Source organism: Corvus brachyrhynchos, unplaced genomic scaffold (genome assembly GCF_000691975.1).
Source record: "Corvus brachyrhynchos isolate BGI_N302 unplaced genomic scaffold, ASM69197v1 scaffold239, whole genome shotgun sequence".
Classification (NCBI taxonomy): Eukaryota; Metazoa; Chordata; class Aves; order Passeriformes; family Corvidae; genus Corvus; species Corvus brachyrhynchos.
Window position 1 is genome coordinate 1,826,331 of NW_008246057.1, and position 27,353 is coordinate 1,853,683.

General features: G+C 39.6%; 1 protein-coding gene across 5 annotated transcripts in view; it reads right to left on the reverse strand.

The window, feature by feature from the left end:
• SLC26A5 (solute carrier family 26 member 5) overlaps window positions 1-27,344 on the reverse strand; it is a 31,886-nt gene extending 4,542 nt beyond the window's left edge. For 2 of the 5 annotated variants that reach the window (XM_008642512.2, XM_017745968.1), the window contains exons 1-15: window positions 27,195-27,343; window positions 16,556-16,769; window positions 14,780-14,919; window positions 11,548-11,658; window positions 10,810-10,991; window positions 10,133-10,297; window positions 8,572-8,724; window positions 7,268-7,350; window positions 7,026-7,173; window positions 5,187-5,300; window positions 4,797-4,874; window positions 3,861-3,956; window positions 3,005-3,111; window positions 1,762-1,831; window positions 296-388 (exon numbers count right to left, since the gene is read on the reverse strand). In XM_008642512.2, coding sequence (XP_008640734.1) covers window positions 296-388; window positions 1,762-1,831; window positions 3,005-3,111; window positions 3,861-3,956; window positions 4,797-4,874; window positions 5,187-5,300; window positions 7,026-7,173; window positions 7,268-7,350; window positions 8,572-8,724; window positions 10,133-10,297; window positions 10,810-10,991; window positions 11,548-11,658; window positions 14,780-14,919; window positions 16,556-16,710 — 1,695 coding nt within the window. In that variant the 5' untranslated portion in view covers window positions 16,711-16,769; window positions 27,195-27,343. Of the gene's footprint in view, window positions 1-295; window positions 389-1,760; window positions 1,832-3,004; window positions 3,112-3,860; window positions 3,957-4,796; window positions 4,875-5,186; window positions 5,301-7,025; window positions 7,174-7,263; window positions 7,351-8,571; window positions 8,725-10,132; window positions 10,298-10,809; window positions 10,992-11,547; window positions 11,659-14,779; window positions 14,920-16,555; window positions 16,770-27,194 lie in introns of those variants that run through there. The other 3 variants (XR_001865748.1, XM_017745969.1, XM_017745970.1) reach the window with 3 other exon arrangements.
• Between the last annotated feature and the right edge of the window lie 9 nt (window positions 27,345-27,353).

A 27,353-nucleotide genomic window follows, 5' to 3' on the forward strand; every position in this document is an offset into this window, starting at 1 on the left:
AAATAGTTTGCTGCTGAAAAAAAAAGTTCAACCGGTTTGTGCTCTGCAGCCACCACTTTCCATTAACAAGCAGGCAGAATGAAGCTACACTTGCCTGTTTATTCCCTCCCACCATGTTGTTGCTTTCTAAGATAATCTGTAGCTGGCTGGAGGGTCACCTTCTCATATTTTACAGATCACCAGGGGTCACAGGCTAAGAAACACTGTGCTAGGGGCTACACTAAAGGAGCTGAAAGATGAGCATGTTTCAGAAACCAGTTTGAATTTTCAGGACACAGACATAGAATTTACTCACCTTTTTCTTCAGTGCACTTGTATACGACTCACTATTAGCAAAATAAAGTGATGTATTAGCTTGAAATATTTTGATTCCAGGATATTCTTTAACCTAAGGAAAATATTGGATGTGCACCGTTAAACAGAGTAAAAGCCCCTGTGTGATCACAAGACACACAAACATGCAGCAGTGCAACAGCCAAGCTTGGATGGCTCTCAGCACATGACAAATAAAGAAGGTTGGCACTGTTGTGAGCAAATGCAACCAGGAGATCAGAACCTCCCCCTTTCCCAGTGTAATACTGCACACTATCAATGCCTGGTAACATTTCTCCTTCTTTATTACAACAGAATGTACAGCCATGAAAAGAGCTAAATATTTGCAGTTCTCTGATGTTGCTATTTGCAGCTGGTATTACCATGAGGAGATCATGCAGACCTAGAATTGCTTCCTTTTAGCCTCCCTTTCTACAGGCATGACTTACTTCCTTCCTTCTCTCTTTTTCTTTCTTGACTTCCCAGGTACCAAAAAAACCAACCTTTCAAATTGTTGGTTTTATCCAGACCTTCAGACAGGTCTTGATATTCACTTCTCTCCCGTACCTTACATGCAGTCATCTCTAAACAGGCTGAATTGTGACATTTTCCATGCAAATGAGCTGGCCAGAAGCAGAGACCCAGCCTGCCATATGCTGCCAATCCCATCTTTACCCAGGAGGAAATGCTGACTGCATTCAGTGTAACAAAGTGGAGTTTCCTCTCCTTTGCATACAGATATAAATGTGTGTACCTATACTCCTGCTTTGCATCATATTTAAAGCAGAACTGCAGCATCTTTTTCCATAGGTTTTTACAGACTGGTTCCTCAGTAAAGGGGGATGTAGCTTTCATAGCAGCATCTCTGAGAACATGGCAGAGAGTGCAGAAAATTGTAGCTGCTGTTTGAGAATAAATACAGCATGTTTATATCCACTGCACTGACAAAATATAATACTTTCATCACCTTTTGGTTGAAAAAATGGCATTTATGAGAAGCTAAGCGCATGGTGAGCAATTGTGCCATTAATAATGTATATTTCACGAGCAGGGGATGGGTAGGATGCTGTTTTGAATAGCTTGTGCAATTCTGAAGAACAAAGTTTGGATCCTGGGTTCCATGGATTCCATGCAATACTGCCACACAAGTAAAAAAGGTGGCCTGTGGCCTAAAGACTTTACCATTTTGTACAAACTAGGACAACGGAACCAAGATAAAAGCTACTCTTGATCAGCTCCTGGTGAAATGTACGTGCAGTACAAAGAGCTTGCATTTTGAACAAAGTAGCTTCTACTACTAAACCCAAACTTATTTCTTTCTTTTCAACACAGGTGAATGCACAGCAGACAGCACTGCATGTAGACTGTGGTAGGGCAAAGCAGCAAATTGCCACAGCTGTCTTTGCTCCACTGTATGAAACTCCTCAATACAGAAGAACACATTCCTACCTCTTCGTACTCTTCCACATCACAGTAGATGTCAGTGTTAGGAATCTGACCGAGGATTCTGTATTGAGGGCTAGAGAGAAAGGAAACAAATATTTCTGTATTATCACTTATAAAGTGGAAAAGTGAGTGTTCAACACAGACTGAAACTTATTTTAAACAGTCATTCAGCAGGGCCTGTCTGGTACAGGATTATCTAAACTCTGGTACAGGATTATCTAAACATGGTTAAATGAAGCGAGCAGTTTATGGCAGAACACAATAAAAAGAAAGTTTGTTTCTGTCAGTGAAAAAACAATTCATAAGCTTAGCACTGAAATGTCTTTCTGAAAAACATGAGTCAAAGCATGCAAAAGTACAGGGCAAATTCTCTGCAGCACCAACTGGTGCAACTCCATTGACTGTCTAGCAAATATGCAAACTCATCCTGGCAGAAAACATGCTGCGATTTCAAAGAGCCACTCTGCTCCCAGGACAGTGCCTAAGCAGATGAATATTCCCAACTCACAAGAACTGTGACAGCGAAGTACAAAACTGTTCTGTTTGCAAGAATAAAACTGTATAGAGATGGCAGAAAAATACTCTTATTTGTGCAGAGTGGAAATCTCACAATTTGCTTTCATTCCAATGCAATGAAACCAAGACTTTTACACAGTTTCCACCTGCATGTCTCAGACCTTGAGCCCAGAAGCCTCACATGGCAGTCCTATCCACACATGCAAGAAATCATTTCACTGTAGACATGGAAAGCTTCACAATAAGAACTCTGTCACTTTGAATGGGGAGAAGTTACTTGAAAACTGGAAGAGCAGCTACAGTATTTTACAAATTAGAACTTTCTTTTAAAATGCCTAAGCATTCACCTCATGATAACCCGACACAGCTTCAGCTTGTCTGTGACAATTAGTGCACACAAAATGTAATCATGTACTGAAACTGGCAACAAGAAGATTTAAAGTTCTAAACTCTAAGCATTAAAACAAATAAACAAGATTAACCACTATGAGAAATGAAAAAACTTCTGTTTATTACTGACAGCGCAAGTTCATGCCCTCTAAAATTTTTCTCAGAAAAAAAAACCATTAACCCTGAGTCAGAGCTAAAGGGCATGACCTATCTTAGGAAACAAATTCTATACAGCATGCAGCTGAAAAGGGTGGAATGGACTTCTGTTTATTTGCACCCCTTAAACAAACAAAACCACATAGATCACCAAACACTAATTTTGATAAAGAAGAAATCTGACCTTTGTGTTCTGTAAATAACGGTTATCATTGCAAATGTTACTGCAGTAAGCAAACCATAGTCTAGTCCCAGGAAAAGAGAAGCCACAAAAGCTACCACCCAGATGGCCTAAAACAAAGAAAAGGTCTGAATTATTATGCATCTTTTCCTGTTAACAACAAAAACAGCAGCATAACCCAACTTCAAAACCTGTGTATCACTTCTGATCATGAATAGGCTCTAATGTAATCCATCATAATGGCAGATGGGAATTGCCTTAACCTTTCAGAAGGGCATAAAAGCTCATGGCACTCTTAACATCTGACAAACTCTCACATATTAATTCATGCCTTAAGTCGTGTTCTACCATCATCACACTCCAAATAGCTTAGGATAAAAAAATAAATATTCAAGACCTGCAAGTAGCTCTAACTCAGTTCCATCAGCCAGTTCATCCAGGAAAGAAATACCACCAAAATGTTCCTGCCAATAAACTCTTAGTTCTGACCCACTCCAGCCAGGTTTTTGGTTTGTCTTAAAAGATGGCAAATACCTTCAAGTGGTTTTCTTTGTTACTCTGTTTTCAAATTCTTCAGACATTCCCACAGCCTTCAGTGCAGTTCTACAGAAGCACTGCCAGAGCTTCGCTTTTACTACAACCAAACTACTACTGACCTGAGTTACAAGATTGTTGAACAACAACAAAAATATTCTTGTCTCCAACAGATCACTCTCCCAGGGTGCTTACAGCTCCCTGTCTTATGTTCATCTGCAGTACAACACTAATTTGTAATTCCTTGATAAGTTTCTACACTGTTCTGGGGATAGCAACAAATTTAATATAGTAAATTATATGCACTGAGCTGTGCAATACTCACCAGCTCGATCTTACTGGTTCTCCAGAAGTGCATGATATCTCCAAACTGTTTAAACATTCCCTTCAGGTTCACCATGACAATTGCAGCTAGCACTGTCTAAGAACATGACACAAATGCAATTTTCAGAAGCGAAATAAACCCAATGCCAAGTAAGAACTTCAAAGTATCACAAATAACTATTTGTGTGCTTTATAACTGATATAAGTCCACTGAACAGATGTTCTATTTAAAAACTCACAGCTTTTCAGGTAGTTCAGTGGACATGTGCTTTTACTGCAGCTGCAGAAATAGCAAACCAGTTCAGTACAGTTTGATTTACTCTTTCCTAGCAAGAGGAACCACATGCTCCTACACTTCATGCTGCTACACTTACACTGCCTGAAGCAGTAGACATTGGACTCTTTTCCCAAGTAAAAAGTGACAGAATGAGAGGAAATTACTTCACTGTGCCAGGGGAGGTTTAGATTGGATATGAGGAAAAGTTTCTTCATGGAACTGTTTGTCAAGAATTGACACAGGTTACCCAGGAAGTGGTTGAGTCACCATCCCTGGAGATATTTAAAGCGAGTAGATGTGGCCCTTAGGGACATGATTCAGTGGTGGGCTTGGCAGTGCTGGGCTAACAGCTGAATGCAATTCTCTTAAAGGTCTTTTGCAACCTAAACAATTCTAAAGGGGAATTGCTTGAAGGTATTCTTATGTTCTAAAGACAGAGTCCAGGATATCCAATACTAAAAACAACAACAAAAAGCACGATGGGTTGTTCAAAACACTATTTATTTCTAGGCTAATTTACAGCAAAAAAGCATACAAAATTTAAAAGCTTCTGGATCAAAGCTTAACTGTTGTTAACCCTCCCACATTCTCAAGTTCAAGCAATACTCATGGGCCTCTGTTCACTGTCAATGCAATGTCTAACTTGCTAAGCTCCCTTACCTGTGGAAGTGGTTCAAAAAGGTATCCAATAGCCACAATTACCAACAGAACCATAATTGCAGAGAGTGTACCTGCAATCTGAACACAAAAAAGGCAGACATTATTTAGAAGTGTCCCCAAGGGGAAATATTACAGATCAACTAACCCCTTGTGCTTTCAACAAGGTTGGTTGTTCAAATGACTTTTGATTCCTTCCATTTAGTTCACCCATTTTGCCTGTCATGCTGCTTTCTATCCTGGCCCAGTCTGGATTTGAAACATGGGAAACTTCAGTTATTTCTTCTGGCCCAGGCAGAGAAATACAGCCATCTAGATAAGCTTCAGACCTGAGTGGTGGAGATCCAACGAGTATAAACTTTGTTTGGCTCAAGATTTAGGTATTTAACATACCTGAGTTCTTCCACCGGTGCTTTCCTGGACAAGACTCCGAGACATTGAGCAAGTGATTGAAAAGGTTTGGAAAAATGACCCCACAGAGTTGCATATTCCCAAGGCAATAAGTTCCTGTGTTAAACAATAGAGCAAAAAAAAAGCCAAAGGCAGTTATACTTAGCAGGTATACCAAGTTGGAGCTATCCATAGATATTAACAACCACATCTTATTTACAGTGCTTTCTAGCAACTTCATTGTAGAGAATAAGCAACCTAATTGTAGCTTATATTTGCAGTCCTCACACATGCACAAGCTGATGCATGTTGAATCATCTGTTAAACAAAGTCTCTGATGAAATGCTGGAGACATTTCCCATCCCTAAATGTTACAAGAATTAATCAGACTGAAAACTAAAATAAATGACAGCACTGCTTGTTTTAAGCATTTCTTCATCTTGGGGATAATTTGAGTTTTAACCCTGAATATACATGAAAAATGTTTCCTCATGCAAACACGATTCTTTGCTTCTCACCCTAAACTACATGTTTAAGACCATGAGCAGCCTTGCCTGTGTTTCCATGAGTGGTAATCCATTGCTGTACATGGAAAAACCAGTGAGTATCCACTGCTTCATCAGGTAAAGCCCACATGAGAACTGCTCCCGTGAGATAAGAGCTCCATCTACCTCAGTACAGTGTTTCTGATGACTAAGAAATTATTTGTTTCTAATGAAGCCTCCCCAGATTACTCTGCATCTTGCTGTTTGTAACTGAGTGATCTGAGTCATACATTTCCAATAGTTCTCAATGAGTTTTTCTCTTTTGCATTTGTACAATCTGGTTTTGGACTCATTTAAACACTTGGCATGCACTGCTACTATGACAAGGAGTTCTACAGTTTAACACCCAGGTGAAGTAGAATCTGGCACCTCCTGAGGAAAAGATCTAGATGCTGAACTCAGGTCAGTGATGATTATGTTTAATGTAAATAGAACTGATTGCATTCATGCAGCTACAGATTTGTCCTCTTTTCTCCTTGGGAAACAGAGCACAATGACATGAAGGATGAGATTAATCTAATCAGATGTAAAACTCTGTAGGTAAACTCCATTTACTCTCAGAGGAAGACAGTAATTTTCAGAAGGGAGAACAGCTGATCTGTGCTGTGTCAGATGTGTGCTCCAGGAGATGTGTTACAGCACAGGAACTCTTATCTCCCTTGACACCACAATGATATCGATCAATAATCCAATTGCAATATTGATTCTAAATTGCACAGGAAGGCCAGAGTAGGTGAGGAGGACATATAATTTTCATTTTAGGGAGTCCCTAAACACAGTCCTTATCACTCAAATCATGCTCAGAATGCCAAGTACAGACAGGGCCAATTGCAGAAAATGACAAGTTGCCCACTTGCAATGGGTGGGAATAAGAAGAAATTATAAAACATAATTGGAATTTTTAAACTCTAGACAAGTTCTTTGACACATAAGGTACTGTATTTATCCCATGGGAACTCTATGCTTTTCTCTATTACAGAAAGCAAAGAAAATGTAGCTGCTCATCAGGACAGTATGGCCGAGTAATGTCTGTCCCAACAATTAATATTCATACATAATTCCAAATATAGCAGAAGTAGGTGTCCCAAAATGAAGCTAGAAGTGAAACTGGTTATCTAAACACAGCCAGAAGAAGAACTTAAACTAGTTCCTGGCCTTTAAATGTGTAGGCTGTCAAAAATCTGGCCTGATTCCACTATTGAAAAAACCCTCACTTTTGCCAATATCACACTCTACTTTAATGATGTAACAAAGGTGCTACTGAGAATTTTCAACAAAGTAACCCCACTACTTTTACCTGATTTCCATCAATGGTGTAACCATGTTTAAGGGCAAAGATCTTGGCCATTGATACAGCCATTGAAAATCCAACTATTGCTATTGCTACTGCATCCACAAATAGTGCTGGGATGAGCTGAATCTCCGGAACTGCTGGTGTACGTAACCTTGGAGATTAAATTAATATTTATAAATTAATACAATAAAAGCTATATGCAATACAGAAAAGGCACAGTCTTAATAAGAATGTATCATACCTACCCTTGAGGAATATTCCCAACAACATCCACTTTGTATGACTCACTCAGATTCATTCCAGCTGAAACTCCTGTCCCAATAATGACCTAAAAATCCACAAACACATTTGTAAACATTATCTAAAAAGAGATAAAGCCACCCGAAGAGATATAAAGGTTAGCTGACTATGATTAATACACACAAGGGGTTACATGTATTTGTCAATCAGTTTGGCATGAGTTAGGGGCTAAAAAAGCAGATAAGAAGGAGGAAGCATCATCATTTTCCCTTCATCATGTCCAACTCATCTTGATTTTACAAAGTTTTTCTGTAAACAGTTAAATGGAACATGTTATGGTATGATCTGAATCACTTGAACTCCCTTTGCCTAAGCCAAGGTCAGGCAAGTTATTATACTGGAAAAATCAAATGCAAGGACACTCCTGCCTGTGCACAATGGCATATTTTCATGCAGAGCCTATTACCTGTAAAGAGAACTGATGCAATAGTGAAGAAAGGAACATTGTTTTGCTATCGCCTATCAAAAAATACCCTATTACACCACCTCCCTCATCTCTCACCAGCATCCCTTTTCTTTGTTCCTTCTATCTAGATTGTGCCCATAGCTTCAATTATTCCCTTTCTTGAATCCATTATGTGCAGGTTGTTTGAGAGCTGTAGTAATCCAAGAACTCATTTTTAAATCAAATCACTTTTAAAGGCAAAAGATTGTCTGAGCTGCAGGCTTTGTGTGCATTATGATAATCTGTTTTATCCACGCATTTTAGAACAGTTGTTCAAAACAGAATCAGTGTTGCAGTCAGTTATCAGTCTCAGAAACAGAGAAAGGAAGTATTAAGTCCTGATGGTCCTGCTCTTCTTTCTGCTACTGCACTTCAGAAAGTGAGCAAGCCCTGCAGAACCTCTGAACAGGCATCTGTAAGCACCTTCCTTCAGGAGAGGGTTCTGAGCTCTTGGACTGCAAGTGGGAAATGCCACTCAGAGGGATGTCTTGCAGAGACTCTTGCAGGTGCCCAAACTCCTGGATAGAGAGGATTTTACAACACATATATATGTACCCATTGCTTTAGGGGACTGGGGGTGTTTAAACCGCTTTTCAATTCTTCTTTGTGGCTTTATGCTCTCCATATGGGCATACCAGTTCTTAATTTTAACAGAATCCAAACCTTCAACTGTATCAAGGCTCAAATGAATTATGTTCAATGAAGTTACTCTCAAGCTCAGTAATATAAGATAGAACATGAGATAGTTTCTACAGCTTTAGAATAGCTATATAATTTAGCCATAGAATCTCCCAGCTGGCTTACCACAATGATCTCCATAGGAATAGGAACTGGGAGCTTCTTCTTAAAGCGGAGATTGATTTCCTTGCCAATCAGCAATAGAACAATGCATGTTAATCCAACAATCAATGCAGCAATATTGGTTGTTGTTATCTTTGAAAGCACGGCAGCTATGCTCTGTAATATACCAGAAGCATCATAATTATTCTTAAGAAAATAGAATCTTCATGGAGATTTGCCACAAAAGAGCAAATGTTACACTGCTTTTCAGATGTGGTTTCATTCAAAATTTATAACCACTGTGAACAAGTGCCTCACCAAAATACCCACTGTTCCCACAAAACACAGAAGACTAGAGTATCTCAGGCAGAGAAATGCACTTGAATCATTTACAATATCAGTGTTCCTTAAAGGGGGAAAAACCTAGGAGAAAAAACTCTAATGGAGGAAGAAGTCTAAACTAAACCATGTCTCTCATCATCAACATTTTCACACATATTCCTCAGTGGCAGCTACCTGAAAGCAATAAATGCAAACTCCTGCTAATACCTTCAAATATTTTTTGGCAAGTCACATTTACTTAGAGCTGCATAAACTATTCTGAAACAATAAAGCTGCTAATAGAACCACTGAGGTTGCCATAACAATATGGTTAAATAACAGTGGTCCAGCAATGCTGCTGAACTGACCCTTAATCCAAATAACTTTTAACTGAAAACATTTACTAAAAGGGTGTTAGAAAAAAAACCTGCTGGAATACACAAGTTGCTAGAGGGTAAATGATTCTCCATACCAATTATTCCTCCTTCCACTGCATTCAAATAAATAAATAAATAAATAACCTCTGGAGATGTCTTTGAAAGAAGATGAACATACTTTTCCTTAAGCAGATGGAAAATTGCAGCAGCTGTCAGGATGTTATACATTCAAGATGTCCTGGCAGTATACATCTTGAATTTATACCTTCCCTTCTATTTGTTTGGAAATTAGTATGACTGGTTCCCAGATCAGTGAACTAACAGCAAATTTTGGAATTAATCATTAATGCAGACTTGTTTCCAAAAGGTTTGTTATAGCTGCACAAACATACAAAAAGATTCCCACAAGGCATTTTCTATAGCCTACGTGTCGTTATTGCTGGGCCAGCAATCTACTCAAAAGCTTAGGTTTTCACAAACAAATGAGATCTTCCCCTTTCTTCCACTCAAGAGTGTAAAGATTCTGAGAGTAATACTTTCTAGCTTTGCAGAACATGCCTGATCTACAGTAAAGCATTTCAGGACCACATTTTCCCCCAAGGCACAAGAGACCTCCTTCAGTGAACAGTATCTGTCTACATCACAAAACTACATTCAGCAGAATCCTAAAGTCTGCCCATCTCAGACTATGCAGATCGATCAAGTCACACTTGAGCTGCACTTTCACATATTCATATACTGCTATGGCACCTAAAGATCTCATACCCAGTGTTCAATACTGAAGCTTATTCTACTCAGTGCCAAGTAATACATAAAAACACGAAAAGGCTTAACAACTAGATTCAGACAACACAGAATTTGCATGTTTAGTAAATGTAGTTACTCACATATACAACTGAGAGGGGCCCACTGTACCGGCTAGTCTTGATGCCGAGGAAATACTTTAATTGGGAAGTAAAGACATGAACTGCAGCTGCAGTGGTAAATCCTCGCACCAGAGGCTCTGTTAGATAGATGGCCACAAATCCAAATCGAAGGAAACCTAAACACAACTAATGAAAAAGGGAAGTGTCAACCATGTGACTCCCCCTATAACCTGAATACAGCACACGCACCCCCGTCTCTCCTTTCCTCAATGCCCAAGGCAGATCAGGCAAACCTGAACTTGGCTTTTCTAAAGCCACAGTTCAGTAAGCAGCTATCAATGCACCCAGTCTTCCATGCCACTGGCAGGTCCAGTGTGAGATATGGGTATGTTACATATGCATTGTTTGTATGCATTTATGGACAGATTAGAGAACATCAGTTAAGTTTTTCTGATGGGATAGGAAAAAATGAAAAGGGGGAAGATCCCATTTTTCCCAGCCCAGCTAAGATGGCAGATAAAGTCCTGCCTCCAATGTATCCATCCCCAGTTCTGTTACGCGGCTGCCATGAAGCAGCCTGTGTTCTACCTGGAGCAGTGCACAAGTCGGGTGACAGGGCATCCACCATGACCCAGCACCCCCTGCAAGTCCAGCAGCAGCAGCTGAACTTGTCCTTACACCAAACTGTGAGCACATACCTGGATAAGTCCTGAAAGAAAGGCAAGAGCCACAGCTACCTGCACCCTCTTGGTATCCCTAGCACTGTAATATTCAAGGACATCTGTAACATTAGTAGAATTGTAGTCCACAGAAATAATTTCATCAGGCACTTCTCTCACAGCAACGCCACCAACCATCATACTAACCACAGCAAAGGTGCCTGAAATAACACGGAGAGGAAAATAACTGGTTAAAATCCTGGCAAGTTTTTTTTTTTTTTAGGAGTGGTTCTTACTGAGATATGTAGAATTACACTAAAATAAGAGTTTTCTACCTTAATAATGTATTTTTTAGTGCCCAAATCTGCTCCAGTACTCAGCACCATTAAGGCCAATTAGATGGTGAACATACACCTCTGCAGTAGGTAAGCACCATCATTTTTTTCAATCTCAGTTTCTGTTTTGCAAATTAAAGATTCATTCTGGCCACACAGACAGTTGACTGCAGGAATGAAATTGTAGTTCAGGAGTTCACAGCACACATTTCTAGATCTAATCTGATACGAAATGCTCTTCTATTGCTTCCAAAGTAAAATGGATAAACTAACAATAAAAAGTACTGGTTATGTTCCAAACATTTGTGTTTCTCCTATGCACGTAAATTTGAATCTATAGAAAACAACTGCACTTTCTATTTCTCCAATTTTATTTTTTACAACTTTATTAAACACACATACACACATACAGACAGACTTTCAGTTATCCATACAGATATACCTATTGATATGTGCTTGGAGGTTCCAAAAAAAGTATATAGAAAAACAGGATAAAATGAAGAATATAGGCCAAATACTGGGGGAACAGCTGCCAGCAAAGCATAGGCTAAACCTAGAAAACAGACACAAATATGTATGTTAAGTAAACAACAAAAATAAACCATCTGAAGCAAAGGGATTTAAGCCTACTAAAATTTAACTCACCTAATAGGAAATCTAGAGACTTGTGACGTTTAAAAAACAGGTCTTTCAGTGAATACTCTTTAAAATGTATAATACTCTAGGGCAGTGCCTAGAAACACGATGGGTTGAGTCAGGAAACCAAAGTCTCTAATTACAGGCACTGCAGGTGTGTGGGTGTGTGTACTTGTGTGTACATTTGTGCACCTGTTTTGCCTTTGTGGGTAGAAGAACCCCTTAATAGCCAAAAGCCTTTTGTTGCTTTTGTTTTCATCTGCAGAAGAATTTAGTTAGAAACTCCCAAACCCCCATAACCAGTGGGACAGATTTGATTTTCTCCTCCTTTTCTGATCAGACATGGTGGGTGTTCATGGCAACCTATAACTGATTAAACATTCCCCTCCTCCCTCACCCCAGAATGGCTGGGATGACATAACAGGCTATGTTTCCACAAAACATGCTTCAAAATGTAAAATAAGCAGAGAATAATTTCTGACAATCTGTTAAGGTCACAGAGCTTATACAGTCTGGTATTCTTCCCAAAAACAAAGTCCCTTTTTGTCATTAAGCCCTGTCCAGTTCCATGCAGTGGAATGCAATCCACATCGTCCCTATCTGTAGTGGGGGCTGGCAAGTACACCAGTGGAGCTGTGGGGAAACAGCTCTAAGGGACACCAGGGAAGAACATCTCCCACAGTGTTCCCCCTCTGTGTGACTCAGGGTGTGGCTGTCATGGGACCAGGCTCACAAGCAAATGATGTGCACCATGTGATATGGCCCATACTGTCCCAAGCAGCTGCAGCCAAAACAACAGCTCTACACAGCTTGTGTTAATGAGAATTGACACCAGAACAGAACAAATGGGCCCCAATGAGAAAACACTGTATCCTGCCTTGGCTTGGTTCTGCACTCTCACAAGTGCAGGCTGGTAACACCTGAGGAAGCTGTGTGTTTTTGCCACAGTTGGGCAGACTGGTCCAATGGCCCAGTACAAATTCCAAACACAAGCAATGGTTCACCCACCATGAAGAGCCAGTGATACTCAAAAACACCTCTCCCTATTAATTTAAATTGGGAGACAAAGCATCAGTTTACAAAAAAAGTAAACCAAAGGGATCTTCTGTGCCATCCAAATGCTCTTCTAGTAACTCAGAGGGCCTTGTTTGAGCCTGACTCCTAACCAAAAATTCAAATTTCCATGAGAACTAGACTGATGGTATCATTTATGCTCTTGCTCCAATGAGCACTTCATTAAGTACTTGTGAAACTCATCCCACATATGTTCTCTGACCCAAGGGGTACCTCTCCTGACATCAGCAAACACCCTGTATTATATATAACAGCCAGGCCTTTAGTATGATGATTAACTTAACAGTACAAGTAACCAGAACAGAAAATCAGTGTTCAAAAGTGGGAGGGTGGGTCTGTGTGAAGTTCCTGATCTGAATACCCTTTTATTCCCTTTCATTTGTACTGGCTTTTTTAAAGCCTGTCAGTGCCAAGGAAATAAAGAGATATTGACCTGATAGGAGGCCATGGCTTGAACACCATGGTCATTGTTGTTCTGCCTGGAATGATTCCCAGGCATCTTTGAACTCATGCTTGCTATAATTACATCTATTCCAGAAAAATGAAAGTTCAACTTTTGTGTTTTAAGAAAGCGAAAGATTAGGAGCAATTTAAGGGCATGTTTACAGTCACCAAACAAATAGTGTTTACTTTAAAACAGAGACACAAAATTAAGTATAAAGTCCACTGCTGACCACTTATATTTTAGTGTGCTTTCAGGTCATGACATAAATTATGTTTCGTTATACAACTGGCAATGTTTGTATCTAGTATATGACAGATATGACTGAAAGTTAACCACATTAGCTATCAGTTTAAGATAAGTTGATGCTTACATGTGTGGAAGAAAAAATAACCTTAATTATGAAACACAAAACCAGGAAGATTCAGAAATAAAAAAATTATTCGCACAGTCTGAGGATTTAGTTATTTTAATGGGTTACCACCTATTAAAATCTTGGATTTATAGATGAATTTTTCAGACCTGCCTCCACCTAAAGTGGAACAAGTGAGATGCAAATATGAAATAAGTCAACATTGAAGTAAACTTATATATGCTTAATTACATCGCCCTGTGGACAGGGCTCTGCAGAAATGAAAGAATTTCCTTGACTCCAAGACCTCCTGGAAAAATCTACTGAGACTGTGGGAGCTGCTGTGAAGCTGCCATTCCCAGAGCAGTGGGCAGCCCATAATGATATTGCTGTAGATGTGCTGTTGCTTTCTAACCTCCTAACACTTCTGAAACCACTAATAGTAAGTGTCGGGCTAAACAAAAGATTCTACTGGTCCATTCACCAAGAGCTGAACAGAATAGTCAACACTGATTTTCTCTTTGTCCTCCAGAGCCTGCTCCTGGTTCAGGACCAGGCTCCACTTAGGGTGACACTTCCAAGTAATTTAACAGAAATTTCCACAGATTTTCAGTCTTGTTACAGATGATACTTTTGACTTATTTCCACCATGCAAATCACTGCCCACTATTATGGTTCCAGCATAAACTGGTTACTTCTAGCCTTAGTGATCAGTCTTTGGATTCTTGCATGTTCTTCTCTGGTTAAATTTAGTTTGGTTACTTCACACCAGTTGCTCTCTGAAACATAATGTCTGTATGTCTGTTAGATACTGCTACCCTCTGTAGGAAATTTGCCATGACTTTCAGGACAATGAAATCAGTAAGTAATATGGTGCATTCAGCAAAAGTTTACACATTCTCTTGAAGTGTGGAAAGTTGTTCTGCCATTGAGAGCTGTGGGTACTGATTAGAGAGGGAGCTTCTTTCAGAGCTTGGTGCATATCACTGACTTGCAGTTTTAAGGGGATCATCATTCTGGGCTGGTCTGCAGAATCCATGCTGATCTCCACACAGAGCCCTGAGATACACATCCTGTTCTCAGGAGCACCTGTTTCAGGATGCCAAACACTACCATAAAAGCACACAGAAAAAGCAAAGAAGAGATAATTAAATCTAGAGGTACACTCACCTTGAGGAAGCTGCATGACCCCAGTGCTTATTCCTGAGATAATGTCTCCTAATAAGTATTCCTTCACTGGGTAACGAGGAAGCCATTTTAAAATCGGTAAGAAACTGTAAAGATGAGACTTGGCTTTCTTAGAAGAACAACTGGAAATACAAAGCAGAAAGAAAGTTAGACACTAGCAGGGGACAAAATGTTGAAAAAATTGTCTTTCATCCCTATACAGGAAAATTAAAGGCAGGCTCGGACTCCTGATGACAATAATTTCTGGACATGCTTACGCACAAGCAACTACGCCTCCAGTTAATTTAGCCCTTAATCACATGTTGGTGCTGTCCACAAACCTTACGGAACTGGAGAAGAGAACTAAAGTCTTGTGAGGCTGGAGGTCAGTGGGAAGTAAAACTGTTCCACTCTATGCACAACTGAGTGGCCACACACCACCTTTTACTGAGATCATTGCTAGTAACAATCCCCTGAGCATAACTTGCTTCCTGGTAGTGTTTTCACTCATCATAGTACTTTGCAGTGCTTTTTCCCATTTACTATTTGTGTGCTTTATACTTTTTTTGATCATAACATTTTACATTATTATGCTTTAAAAATGCCAGATCTATTAATTTAACCAGTACTTGTTACTATCACTGAAGCCAGCAGCACTGACCCTTGTGGCTCTTAGCAGAGCCATTAACCTTCTGAAACCCTGACTCATGACAAATGAACAGAGCCAGGAAACACATATCTCTATCCAGTACTGCTATGCATCATGCTTTGATTGTACTGTGGTAAGTTTAACCTTGGGTAAAAATGTGATACTGGGATTGTATAAATGCTTTCCTGTGTAGGGGAACTGCAAGAGAATTGCAGAGAATTGCAGAGATTTGTTAGCATTTCTGAATTGCACAGTGAAGAAGCTTGCTGCTACAAGTGAGGGAGTCATCCACACTTCTCCATGTTTAAGTAGACTGCATCACAAGAAGGAGGATTTTGATCCACATTTTTTTTATTCAGGATAGGTAAGTTTTCTGAGGTGGAATTAAATGTCTTTACCATTGAAGTCATTCCATAAACCAAAGCAAATCTCCAAATGTCAAATCATGTGAACAGGAATATTTTATAGAAAGCAATCAGGCAGAAATAATTTGTTGTCCTGCAGAACAAGGTTTGAGCAAGAAATTGAAAAAACTCTGCAAATGAAGCATGGATAAACATAAAGCCAAAGAGAACTTAACTAGAACTTAAATCCCCTGGTACCACAGAGCAAGAGAAGCACAGTTAAAGACATTTCATGTCTAACCAGATGATACTTAGATTCCAAGGCAGTTAATTAAAGGCTACAGAATGCCTTCAGTAAGTTCTTATTAGACTAATAATTTAGATTTCTACACAGCTATCACACATCTCCATTCTTCTGTGAAAGGATCATGTGAAGAACAAATTTGGCTCTAAGTATTTCCACATAAAAAGGACAGATATTTTTCTGGGTCTTATGAATTCATGTCACGTGATTTGACTAACAGTTCACATTCCTATGCTGCATATTTTCCTTCTGCACTTTGATGAAGGCAATTCAACTAATTTATCCAACATTTTTTAATACAATTATACATTAACATTAAAAGCACATATATGACTTCTTCCCAGTCTTGCTGAATAGTCAAAGCAGAATTAGTGGTTTTATCTTTTAGGTTTCTTTGAAAAGATTACCAGCTAATTGCATGAATCAATTAAGAATTATAATATTTCTAATCAATAAAACAAAGTCAAGACAAAAAACCCTACCGACAAGAATGTGCAATCTTCTGCCCTAAGGTCTGAGGGGTTCTCTGTTGCCTGTGCAGCTGTCCTTGCAGGAGCTCCTGGTTGTATATCGGTCTCTGCACACAATACCTTTGGGTTTGCTCAAGACACGCTTCTTGTTCTTGAGCATGTTCCATAGTTGATCTCACAGAGCAGCAGTGAAGGAGCAACAGTTCCACAGTCTCCACTGAAAAACCTGGTTGCAGACAAAATAAGTTTGGTTGCCTTTTTAGCCTCAGATTTGGCATTTCTGTTCAAATAATGTATTCTGACAAGCTAGAGACAAGAACTGTGATTGCAGTCTAATTAAATAATCTGTAACAGCAGTAAGAAAATAAATCACACTCACTCTTTCGTATATGCAAGCTATTAATTTATGCTTCTCTTGTGTAATGAAAGCTTTCGCATTAATTACTTTGTAAATAATAGCTGAAACGAACTTGGAAAGTTGTATTCATGTTTATCTGGATTTTCCCTCAGTTTTTAAAGAACATGTCCCTGTAGGAGGGAGATTCCTTTACTGCTGAGTTACTTCCTGCTTACTCACAAACTGGCATGTCCATTATCAAAAGACAGAACTCTGACTTTAACACTGAGAAACCCATTTCTTTCTTCCAGATTGTCAGTTGCTTCCTGCAGCCATCCACCTGCTTTCCCCTCTATTTCAGAGGCTTCTTTTTGCAAACAGAATCTCAAGGATGCACAATTCGCTACTTTCAAACAGTTCTTATTTCAATGGGTGTACCACTTACTGCTATTCTCAATCTGCACTGACTAAAACAAGAATCGGGAGATGCGCCCAGTGTTAAAACTAGCCAGAAGGTTTGTAAAGATCTCTTTGTCTGATTCAGTGCCACAAACATCTTAACGTGTTTTAAAGGCACTCTGCTAATTCCTTTGCCCCATGTTTGCTGCTTTTAGAAATACTGGGCTAGAAACACAACTCCCAGTTATGAGCAAAGTGACAGGACTGCTATGTTGTTAGGCAGAGATGCTGGCTAGTGCCACATTCGATGACAGAACGTGAGCGCAATGGGAAACAGAGCTATCATTGTGAACAAGGCCTTGGGCTCAAGTCCAGCAAGTCACTTAAGCATGTGTTTGCCTTCAACCAAGGGAGCTAACCCAGGGGTGGTTCAGGTTTTAGCTGTACATCAGTGCTTTTCTGGGAAAGGGTTACCACGCAGAAATTAAACAAATGCTACCTAAACACCCAGACAAAGCTAACCATGATTGGTCCAACATTCTGATTCAGCAAATACAGTCAAGACCATCAGCAAAATACCAATATTGTTATCTATGCAATAGACTTCAGTCTGATGAAAGTGCTAGAATTTTCCACTCAGGTCTTGGTAGTTTCTATCTCTTAGGACTGATACAACCTAGCTTCTCTTCAGTTCTCAGTAATTTGTAAGCAACATTTTCCTTACACTGTTAGTCACAAAAGGATATTTTCATTAGAATTCTAATTTTTTTATTTACACCACATTCTAGATTGGCTTCAGCTTTATTGTGTGAAATAAAGGTGATCCTGCTTGAGTAGGGAGGTTGTAATCTATGATCCCCAGAAGTCCCTTCAAGCCTCAACCATTCTGGGATTCCGTAATGGTCCCTTATGTCATTATTCACATAGAATCTATCTTTTCCAGTGATTGATGTGTTCTGGCAACATTGGCCTGATCTACAAATTAAGAAGTAATTTTAATCAGTCCTAAACAGAAAATCCACTCAAATCAGAACAAAAACTGCAGCTGCATGCAAAAGACACAAACCAAATCAGTTCAATGGCTTGGTTTTGGCCAAACTTCTCCAACAAAATGAGAATGTAATATCAAAACATTTTTAGCCAAGGTTTTAAAAACATGCACTCTGCCTTCTCTCTGCTACAAAGGACAGCAACACAAGACAGTGCCCTGTTAACCCCAAACAATTCAGGTCCCAAATTTCTACATTTGAGTTTGTTCAGCTTCATGTAGATTGGTTAATATCTGGAAAAGATATTATCTGGAAAAGATAAACACATAAGTTTAAAATGTAAATCTATACCTGGAGGGGTCTGGAAATCTCCAGTTCTGTACACATGCTCCAACTCTTCCAGGTACTATGAGCATATGCAGAACAACAGAAGTTCCATCCTGCCTCTGTTTTTCATGGTAGAAAAAATGATAGAGGTGTATTTGACTAACCGAGCAAAGCTCAACTCTAAATCAGTTATCCAGATCATGACAAGTTTGGAATACTAGCAGAGGTCACAAGCCAAGTTTCACCACCACTCAGTCTGAAGGTTTTTAAGCTGTACATTGAACGTTTCTGATTCAGTTAGAATAAGGAAGTTACACTGCACTGAATCATGAGAACCAGCTAACATGAAAGTAAGCTTGAGGGAGGATACGAGAGGATCTTGTCTTTACCTTCACAGTGGATACAAGAACGTGGAAAACAAATCACATGTCATTAAAAGAGGTCCTAAATCTACCTAAAACTACTGCTAGATATATCATGTTCTATTTTTCCATGTCATGTCACCAACTTCATCTTAACAGCCCTGCATAAGCATGTTCTCTGATGGCAACCTAAAATACTAAGATGTAGATAATACAGTAACAACTACAGTCTTTAATATCATCCCTCTCTTTTGCAAAAGACACAGACAGCAAGATTGAGATGCTTGTCTTTATGAGCACTGTCCATAGAATAGCAAAATAGTAGCATTTCATGACTAGTTTGAGTGTTTCTCCAAGTGTTTGCTGTCTGACAAACTGCCAACACAGTTATCCATGGCTCAGAAACTGAGTCTTGCCCTTCACTCCCAGAATGCTTGAAAAGCAGGTACTGCCATTTTCATGAAAACAAAGCTGACTGCTATGATTTCTGAAAACTCACAGACCTTTACCCAGAGGAAGAGAATGGCAATGGTGGATAGTGGAATACTGCTCTTGGACAACCTTTGAACTTCATGGCAAGAATAAAGTTCAAAAGCTGTAAGAAACACCATCGTTAATCTTATCAGCCAGATATGAGTTGAGTTGAAGTAGTTAAAACCTGTATGCAAAAGACTTAAGAGTTGGCAATTCTTTATCTCACTGATAAAGGCCTGTCTTATGTCTTTACTGCTATTATCAAATTGAAGGTGTTAAAGAAAAAAAAAAGTAGAAGCAAACATTAATTTATAACACTATCACTAATAAATTAGCACTTTCTCTTCCCAATCTTAGCTGATAAAGGAGGTCTGTCAAGCCATCTGCACAGATTTTTGTAGAGGACAGTAATTTTTGATCCAAATCACATGAGTCAGAGTGCAACCATAAAATTTCTAGGGACAAAGATTTGGCTGCTGTTCCTCAGATTCAAAATACAACTATGGGGAGGAAAAAAAAGCCAGAAGGTGGAGATATTAAGAATGGTATACTGTGTGACTGTTGCAGCTTTAATAGGCACTTTTGCTCTTAATGTGTATCTAACCTGAATGTGTCTGAACCGCCTAAGGAAATGGGGGAATCAGCAGCAAATCCATTGTCTTGCCTGTTTTAAAAGAGCAAACCCCCTTTCTTTTGGAAGCTAAGCACAAATTGCTTTAAATAGCAGAAAAGCACAGGTGGACAGTACTACTACTGTGTTACAGTGTGTCCTCTGCTAGAGAACCCCAAGTTTGATCATGAACTAAAAAGTCTACAAAATATTTTGTGTCTCCAAGCTTACAAATACAGGTGACTGCCATCAGCCAAAGGGCTGGTGGAAATACTGCCATTCTATGTAAAATATGTTCTCCCAAATGTACACTGAAAGGCACAGTTACTGCAAAGTCTGTTCCTACTGTCTGAAGAGGTGAGACAAAAATCCGGGTGATTTTAGGAACCACATAATGGCTCATTTCTTTCTTTCCTCTCTGGCCTCATTCCCCAGTGCCCTATGCCCTTCCACTTATCACCTTGAGTGACATGTACAAAGTTGTTTTTAAAAATATGCACAAAGGTGTAAAATGACTGGGTGGGGTCATAATGAGTGTGTTCTCCTAGTTTTATTGGACTGTGCTCATTATTCTCATTCCTCCTCCATTACTCCCATTAAATCCACTAACAACTAGATTTTTAAAACCAGAAGCATTTATGTAAGTTTATGTAAATTTAGAAATGACTTGTGAAACAAACAAAATTTTCCTTGTGTAGGTCCTAATCTAAGAAATGCACTCCAGGAGTAAACCTTTGGGAAAAAAAAATCAAGACCTTAAATTTCTATGCAGCTTTCAGACAGGCAAAATTTCCACTTTACTCTTTAGAAAGGTGAGATGATTACATAAACTGTGTTTGGTTGTCTAATAAAAGCTTCTCCACACACCCATGGGGTTACTGAGAACAGCAGGATGGAGAACCTGGATAATACCCTGGTGGGCTACTGCCAGGGCCACCACATGAGCCACCAGCCTATCAAAAGCTCACCCCCATCAGTCCAGAGCACCACACAAGGGTCACCTATGGGACCCTGGAAGTCCCTGCCAGTTCTGGGTGTGGAAGCATCTGCCCATCTCTAAGAGTAAGAGCACACAGGGGCAGCAAAAGGGGTCCAGGGAAGTCCTGGCCAGTCACACATATGATGGTCTGTACCAGTACCTGGAGTAGGGCTACAGCCTTGAGCGCTCATATGTCAGCTCAGCTGGGGAGACTGGGATGAAGGAGCTGCTGGGCAGACTGAGTGTGTGAGCCCATGTGCTGGAGGGATCCACCCTGTAGGTGTGTGATGTATCTCTACATATATTCTCACTCTTGGACCTCCATCCTGCTTAGCCAGAGAGCAGAGGGGATGAAGCTGTCGGTGTTGCCTCTCTGATATGCATGATTTGCCATGTACAGATGTAAACACATTGTGTGTGTGTATTCTGTGTCTGTGTGCCTATGGGAAACACATCTTTAGCCTTGGAACTGGTTGGATCTGGGGATATGGAGCAGTAGCAGCAGCCTCATTTCTTAAGGCTGTTGAAATCAGTATGATGTATTTTCCTCTAATGCACCTATCTTAGCCACTGAAAAGAGCATAATAATAACATGTGGGGCATAAAGATCCTCCTCTCAAAATGATAACAAATTAGATATATATTAAAAATAATAAGATTATTTAACTGATAAGAGGTAAATTATATTTCATGTTCCTTGCCAAAAAATACTTTAGTGTCCAAAGGTTTATTCCAAGGACTAATGAATTCATCAGTGTCTTAACAGTATCTCTTCTCAACCAGCAATCTTATGTTTATTTTCATCAACAGAATGTTTAAGGAACCTGTTAGGATGATTGAGCTGTTTAATCAATTCCACATAAGACAAACACCTGGAACACTTTGAGCAGCAGAACTCTGGTCTCCTTCCCTCTGAAATATAGATAAGGGATGACTTCTGTTTCCAGTGTAAACACACTGATGACCATGAGAACCCATGGCAATATGATCATTCTTATTCCTGCTTTTTGTGACTTCAGTGACCTGGGATCCTAGTCTGCCATCTTCTTTCCCTTTGCCAAAAGCAGTAGCTAGTGATAGTGGAATCAGATAATCAGAATGGTACCACGGTGGATGACCCCTTCATTGTGCTTAAGTTGACTGATAAGGACATATACCACCTCAGAGACAGGTAATCATTAGCCAGCTTCATTTTCCAGAGAAAATCCACTGCCAAAAACTTTGCTGGAGCAGTTTTCATCATAAAGCTCCAGTTGATCAGAGGAGATATCATAAATCAAGATCATGCATACACACCAAGCTAAGCCAAAATAATTTCTGTACTTCGTGTGATCTCAGTGCACCAATGACCTCCAGCAGCTGGTTCATTTTTTCAGGCTAAGTGGAACACACAGACAGCAAACAAGTGTCTGTGCAGAAAGACATTACTTCATTCTATGATACACCTCCTTCTGCAGAGAAGCCACCAAAAGAATTCTCCCCTCTCTGCTTCATCAACTCTGTTTACACATATCACTAGCCTCTCAAGTGCTGCATCAAGTTAAAAATAAACAACAAAAAAATAGAAGGCTGTTATTTATAACCAAAATCATTTCAGTCATCATGTTTACAGTGCAAACCTCTCAAGTCACAGAGGAAACTGAAGGATAGTAGAACAGTGTGGTCAGAGGAAGAAATGACTGAGGTGCAGAAAGGGAAGAAGAGAGGGTTTAGAATGGGATTATAAATTTATATTCCACTTTCACTGCTGAAAACATGGCATAAAGTAACTACATTACTTAAATCACATGAGGTTTTGAAGTCTCCAAGGAATCTCTACAAGGCTCTCTTTCTAACACATTCTGAAAGGATCTGCTCCTCTGCAAAACAGGCTACAGCCACTGCCACTGCCTGAACAAATACCTGAAGAACTGATGCTTCTGAAAGGCAACACAGAACTTCAGCATAGGGCAGCCACTCCTTGGTAAAGTAGTAGTGCTAACTTTTTATCAAAGCTGCAACTCTTGTCCTGATAGTTCTGAGACCTTCCCTATCCATGTTAGGATCTGCAAACATTTCGTTCTTGGAAGCTACTTTGTAACACACATTTTTTGTGTTTATCTTTTTTCTGCACTAGGTATCAAAGCAAATCCTGTATGAGCAGTAAGCAGAACATGACTTATGATAGATTCTGTCCCCATTTATGGAACTGTTGGTTAAGATGTTATCTAAACAACAGCATTCTCCTGTCTCCTATGTACTTGAGTGTTGCTTCATGATCTGAAGGCGTGTGCCAGACAGTGGGAATAACTTTCCTCAACATTTTGATGCCAAGGTTACACCTAAAGGCCATGAGTGCAAGGCAGACACAGGCCAACACTGCTTTTGCTTGAAATATTTAAAAATAGAATAGCAAAAAATGTGTAGAGAAGTTTCTCAAATAAGTATTTCACAGCAAACCCCTGCTTTATTTGCAGTTCACCTTATGGCTTCATATTTCTTCTGTAGCTGATGAAATTTTAATGTGAGACAGCCCCATGTCTGTTCTTAACGGCACAGACAAGAAGACCAACCCTCACAGAGCTGAAAACTTCTCCAAATGACTCCAAGTGTGTTTGGCAGAACAACCCTGCATGAATGGATTCCTGCAACAGCTACACTAGAACAGAGTGTCTTGATGAAGCAACTGGAAGAGCAAGAAGGGTATCTGGGTTGAGGATCGTCAAATGAAATGAAGAAAGGTTCATTGAGTAATTTTCTGATGATTTCTTCTTGTAAGAACCTTTCCTTCTTTCTTTCTTTCTCAGGAACACATACACAAAAGAAACAAATGTCACCAGAATGCGGGGAAGAAATAAAATCAGATTCACTACAACTGTAGTTAGACTCAAGTCACCTGTTCAGCTATATGGACATAAATGAAACACCAAAAAAAGATCATATATATTTGATTTTAAACATGAAACTGGCAAAGAAATAGAACTAGAATCATATAATACAGAAAGCAAAACAAGCAAACAAGAAGCCCAGTGCAAAATTCCAAAAAGAAAAATGCAATGAACCAGAGACAGTCGATAAAGAAACAGTAAACCTGAAAGAAATTGCGAGGGCTTAGAAAACAATGTTACGTCAAAGCTGTGAATCTGTGGCAGGATCCTGGTAAAGCAGGAGATGCAGGGTTAGATGCTGAAGAGGTAAATGAACTCAGGTATAGCTTTCTCTGGGAAAGGACTTGAACAGTGTTACGCTACAAAGTTATAGCAGCAGCAGCAAAACTTCTGTATTTAGAGAAGACATTACAGTTGTCCGTATCTAGGAAAGATATGTAGTTTTGTTCCTGATGTCATCCTTCAGATCTGCCTGAGCTTAGTAGAGCTCTGTGAGAACAGGAACAGGCAGCTCCCTGTGGGCATCTCTGAGTAGCAATCCAAGTTTTCTCCTGCATGGGGTATGGATTTTTAAATTCTGCTCCATGAAAACCACGTAGAAATTTTGTAATAAAAAATTAGTTCAATCCTTAATTGAGCTTAATTGGTTTGTCCCTACCAGACTGAACTCCAACCAGGATGTTTCAAACAACAGACACACAGCAATCTTTGATTTGGATTGGAAAATTCTGTCTGTGCCCTAGAATCACAGAATGGTGGAGGGGACCTTCAAGACCACCTACTTCCAACCCCCCTGCCATGGGTAGGGACATCTTCCACTAGACCCGGTTGCTCAAAGCCCTGCCCAACATGGGATGAGAGGTTAGTTATGAGAGGTTTTCTCAGGAGTTCTCAAATCTCAGCCCTGCCTCAGAACCTAATTTCCATAAAATAAATGGAAAGGAGCAATTTGATCTTTGCTCTAGCCCAGTCTATGTGTCAAAATCTCAGGCTTTCAATTAACAGATTAAAATCTATTAATTAGCTAACCCACACCCTCCCCAATAACCACAACAACACAAGAACACAAACAGAAATGGACATACAAAATGGTGTGTAACAGTCAAAGCAGAGCAGTGTAACTTGAACCACTGCCTGGGCAAAACCAGTAAGCTTTCAATGAAGGCTGGAGAAAAAAAGATTCTACCCAGGCAGTAAAAATACAGATTAATTGTCAAAAACCTCCCAGGAAGGCAATCACACCATTGTTTGTCACACGTAAGGTCTTCCCAGCTTGCTACTGCACAAAATGAAATAAATAGTTATCACAAAATACGATCTAGCAGGACAACACTCTGCTGGCTAACACATCTGGGGGAAGAAACATCTGAATAAGGATGGTGTTTAATTCAATTAAGTTAACTGGGAAATCAATAGGCTAATTAGAACTTGAGAGTTTTAGCTTCAGCATGGTTTTCTTGTGCTAAAAGTTACAGGTTACGAAACAATCAGATAGAAAAAAAACAGAAAAGAAAGCTTCAGCAAACCAGCTCTTACAGAAAAAATACATCAGCAATAAAATAGAAGAAAAAATAGCAGTCAGCAGTTCATCGGGCAGACACCAAGAGAGGCAGAGGACTCAAAGGACTCTGTGCTTTTCCAGGAAACTCAGTGGCTGCACAAAAGTCTTAGTTTCATTTACAGAGGCTACAGTCCAAAAAAACAGTAGTTTAAGACAATACTTGTCCGTCCATACTGTAACAATAGTCAAAGCAGATAAACATACGTTTGGTTCTTCTTTCTCAAGTTATTAGCAAAAAAGCAAGTGTTACAGCCATGTGCTAGATCTGTGCCTGTTTTCCATGATTTTAGCATCACACTAAATAACCAACTTTCCATGTGGTTTTGGAATAATTAAGTTCTAAAAACACAGAATTTTTGGGGACAGACTACTATACCCATGAAGAACTTTGTGCTAAAGATATGATTTGAACCACAGTAATGGACTAGACATTTCAAACAAAAGGTGAGATGCAATGGCTGTTCAGTGCTCCAAGTTGTAGGATCTGATGGCTGAATCCAACAGAGCACTTTAGTAAGTATTCAGGATAGAAAACAGGGATCAGTTTGTGCCAGAGGTTAAAAACGTCATAATTTCCTAGGCCTTTCACATGGATTATGCTCAAACATCTTCACTTTTTTAAATCATGTCAGCCTTTAAGCAAACTGTTACCCTGCACACAGAGTTTGTACAGTACAAGCAAAAAAAGCACATCAGCTCCAGACACATTACTTAGACAGAGGAAATGTGACCAGAACCCAAGCATGGATGCAGCAGCAGGCTTGTTTCTTACTGGACTTAAGAGCTTTCCCTCTCTGAAATCTGATTCTGAATGTAACTCAATATTGTCCCACCTCCCCCCATACAGATACCTTTAAATGCAATGAAGAATGAGACTGATGAGTTAAATACTCTCAAGCCTATACAAGGAAGTAAATGCTACTACAAATTGATATGCTTTATCAGCTACCAACAGCAGCTCTGCATGTGCAAAACTCCATTCCCTCCCTATACCTTTTCCACACTACATTTCAGAGATGTTTCACAGTACAGTGCAAGACGATTAACAAAACACTTCAGTTCAGAATACTGCTAAATGTGGAACTGAAACAGCTATCGTGTCTTAGGAAGGCTTAGCACTGTCAGAAACCAAGGGTTTCAAAGTGTGACTACTGTCCCTTGAGGAAGGCAAGAGGTGATCCCCACAGAGTTAATTCACTGCAAGCTACCTGCACGTGCTTACTTCTGAAACACAAGTTAAGCACAGTTAATTACCTTAGTTCTTCTATTTCTACAGTGGCAGTAAAGTAGCATCCTACTAAATTCTGTAATAAAAATCAAGACACCTGTTAACCCACCTGTTAACCTGTTACTGCACATTTAGTAAAAGACATTTTAAAAGTCTGTTTGCAGATTTTAGTCTTCCTTTGTGAAAACTTCAGCCAAAATGTTCCAGTGCCCAGACCCTTGTAGTCAGTCATCCACATAAAACCCAGTGCTGTACAACTGTATTACTGGGATAGATATATGTATAGATAGAACGTATATTCTGCTGATTCATCAGCAGAAATAATGGCAGCAATCTAATGTTTTTTTCTTTTCCTTCCTACTGGACTATCCCTAAATGCCTGCTGCAACGGCCACTTGGGTCCTCTGAAATTTCGAAGCATCCCGAAAAAAGCTTTCAACCATATTTCAGTGTTCAGACAATTAAAAGTTTTGCAATAGCAGCATGGGAACGAGCACGGCAAATTTAAGCCTACTTACTCTTCTGGCTGGCTTTTCCTAGTTGCTTTCACTGATCCCTTGTAAGGAGTTCAAAATGTTCCCACAGTTCGTCAAGTTGAAAAACATTGACACAAGGAAAGGCAAAATCTTCTTCTTTGCCTGAAAATTGGAAGCGCGTGAAGGGGTTGGGGGCGGGGG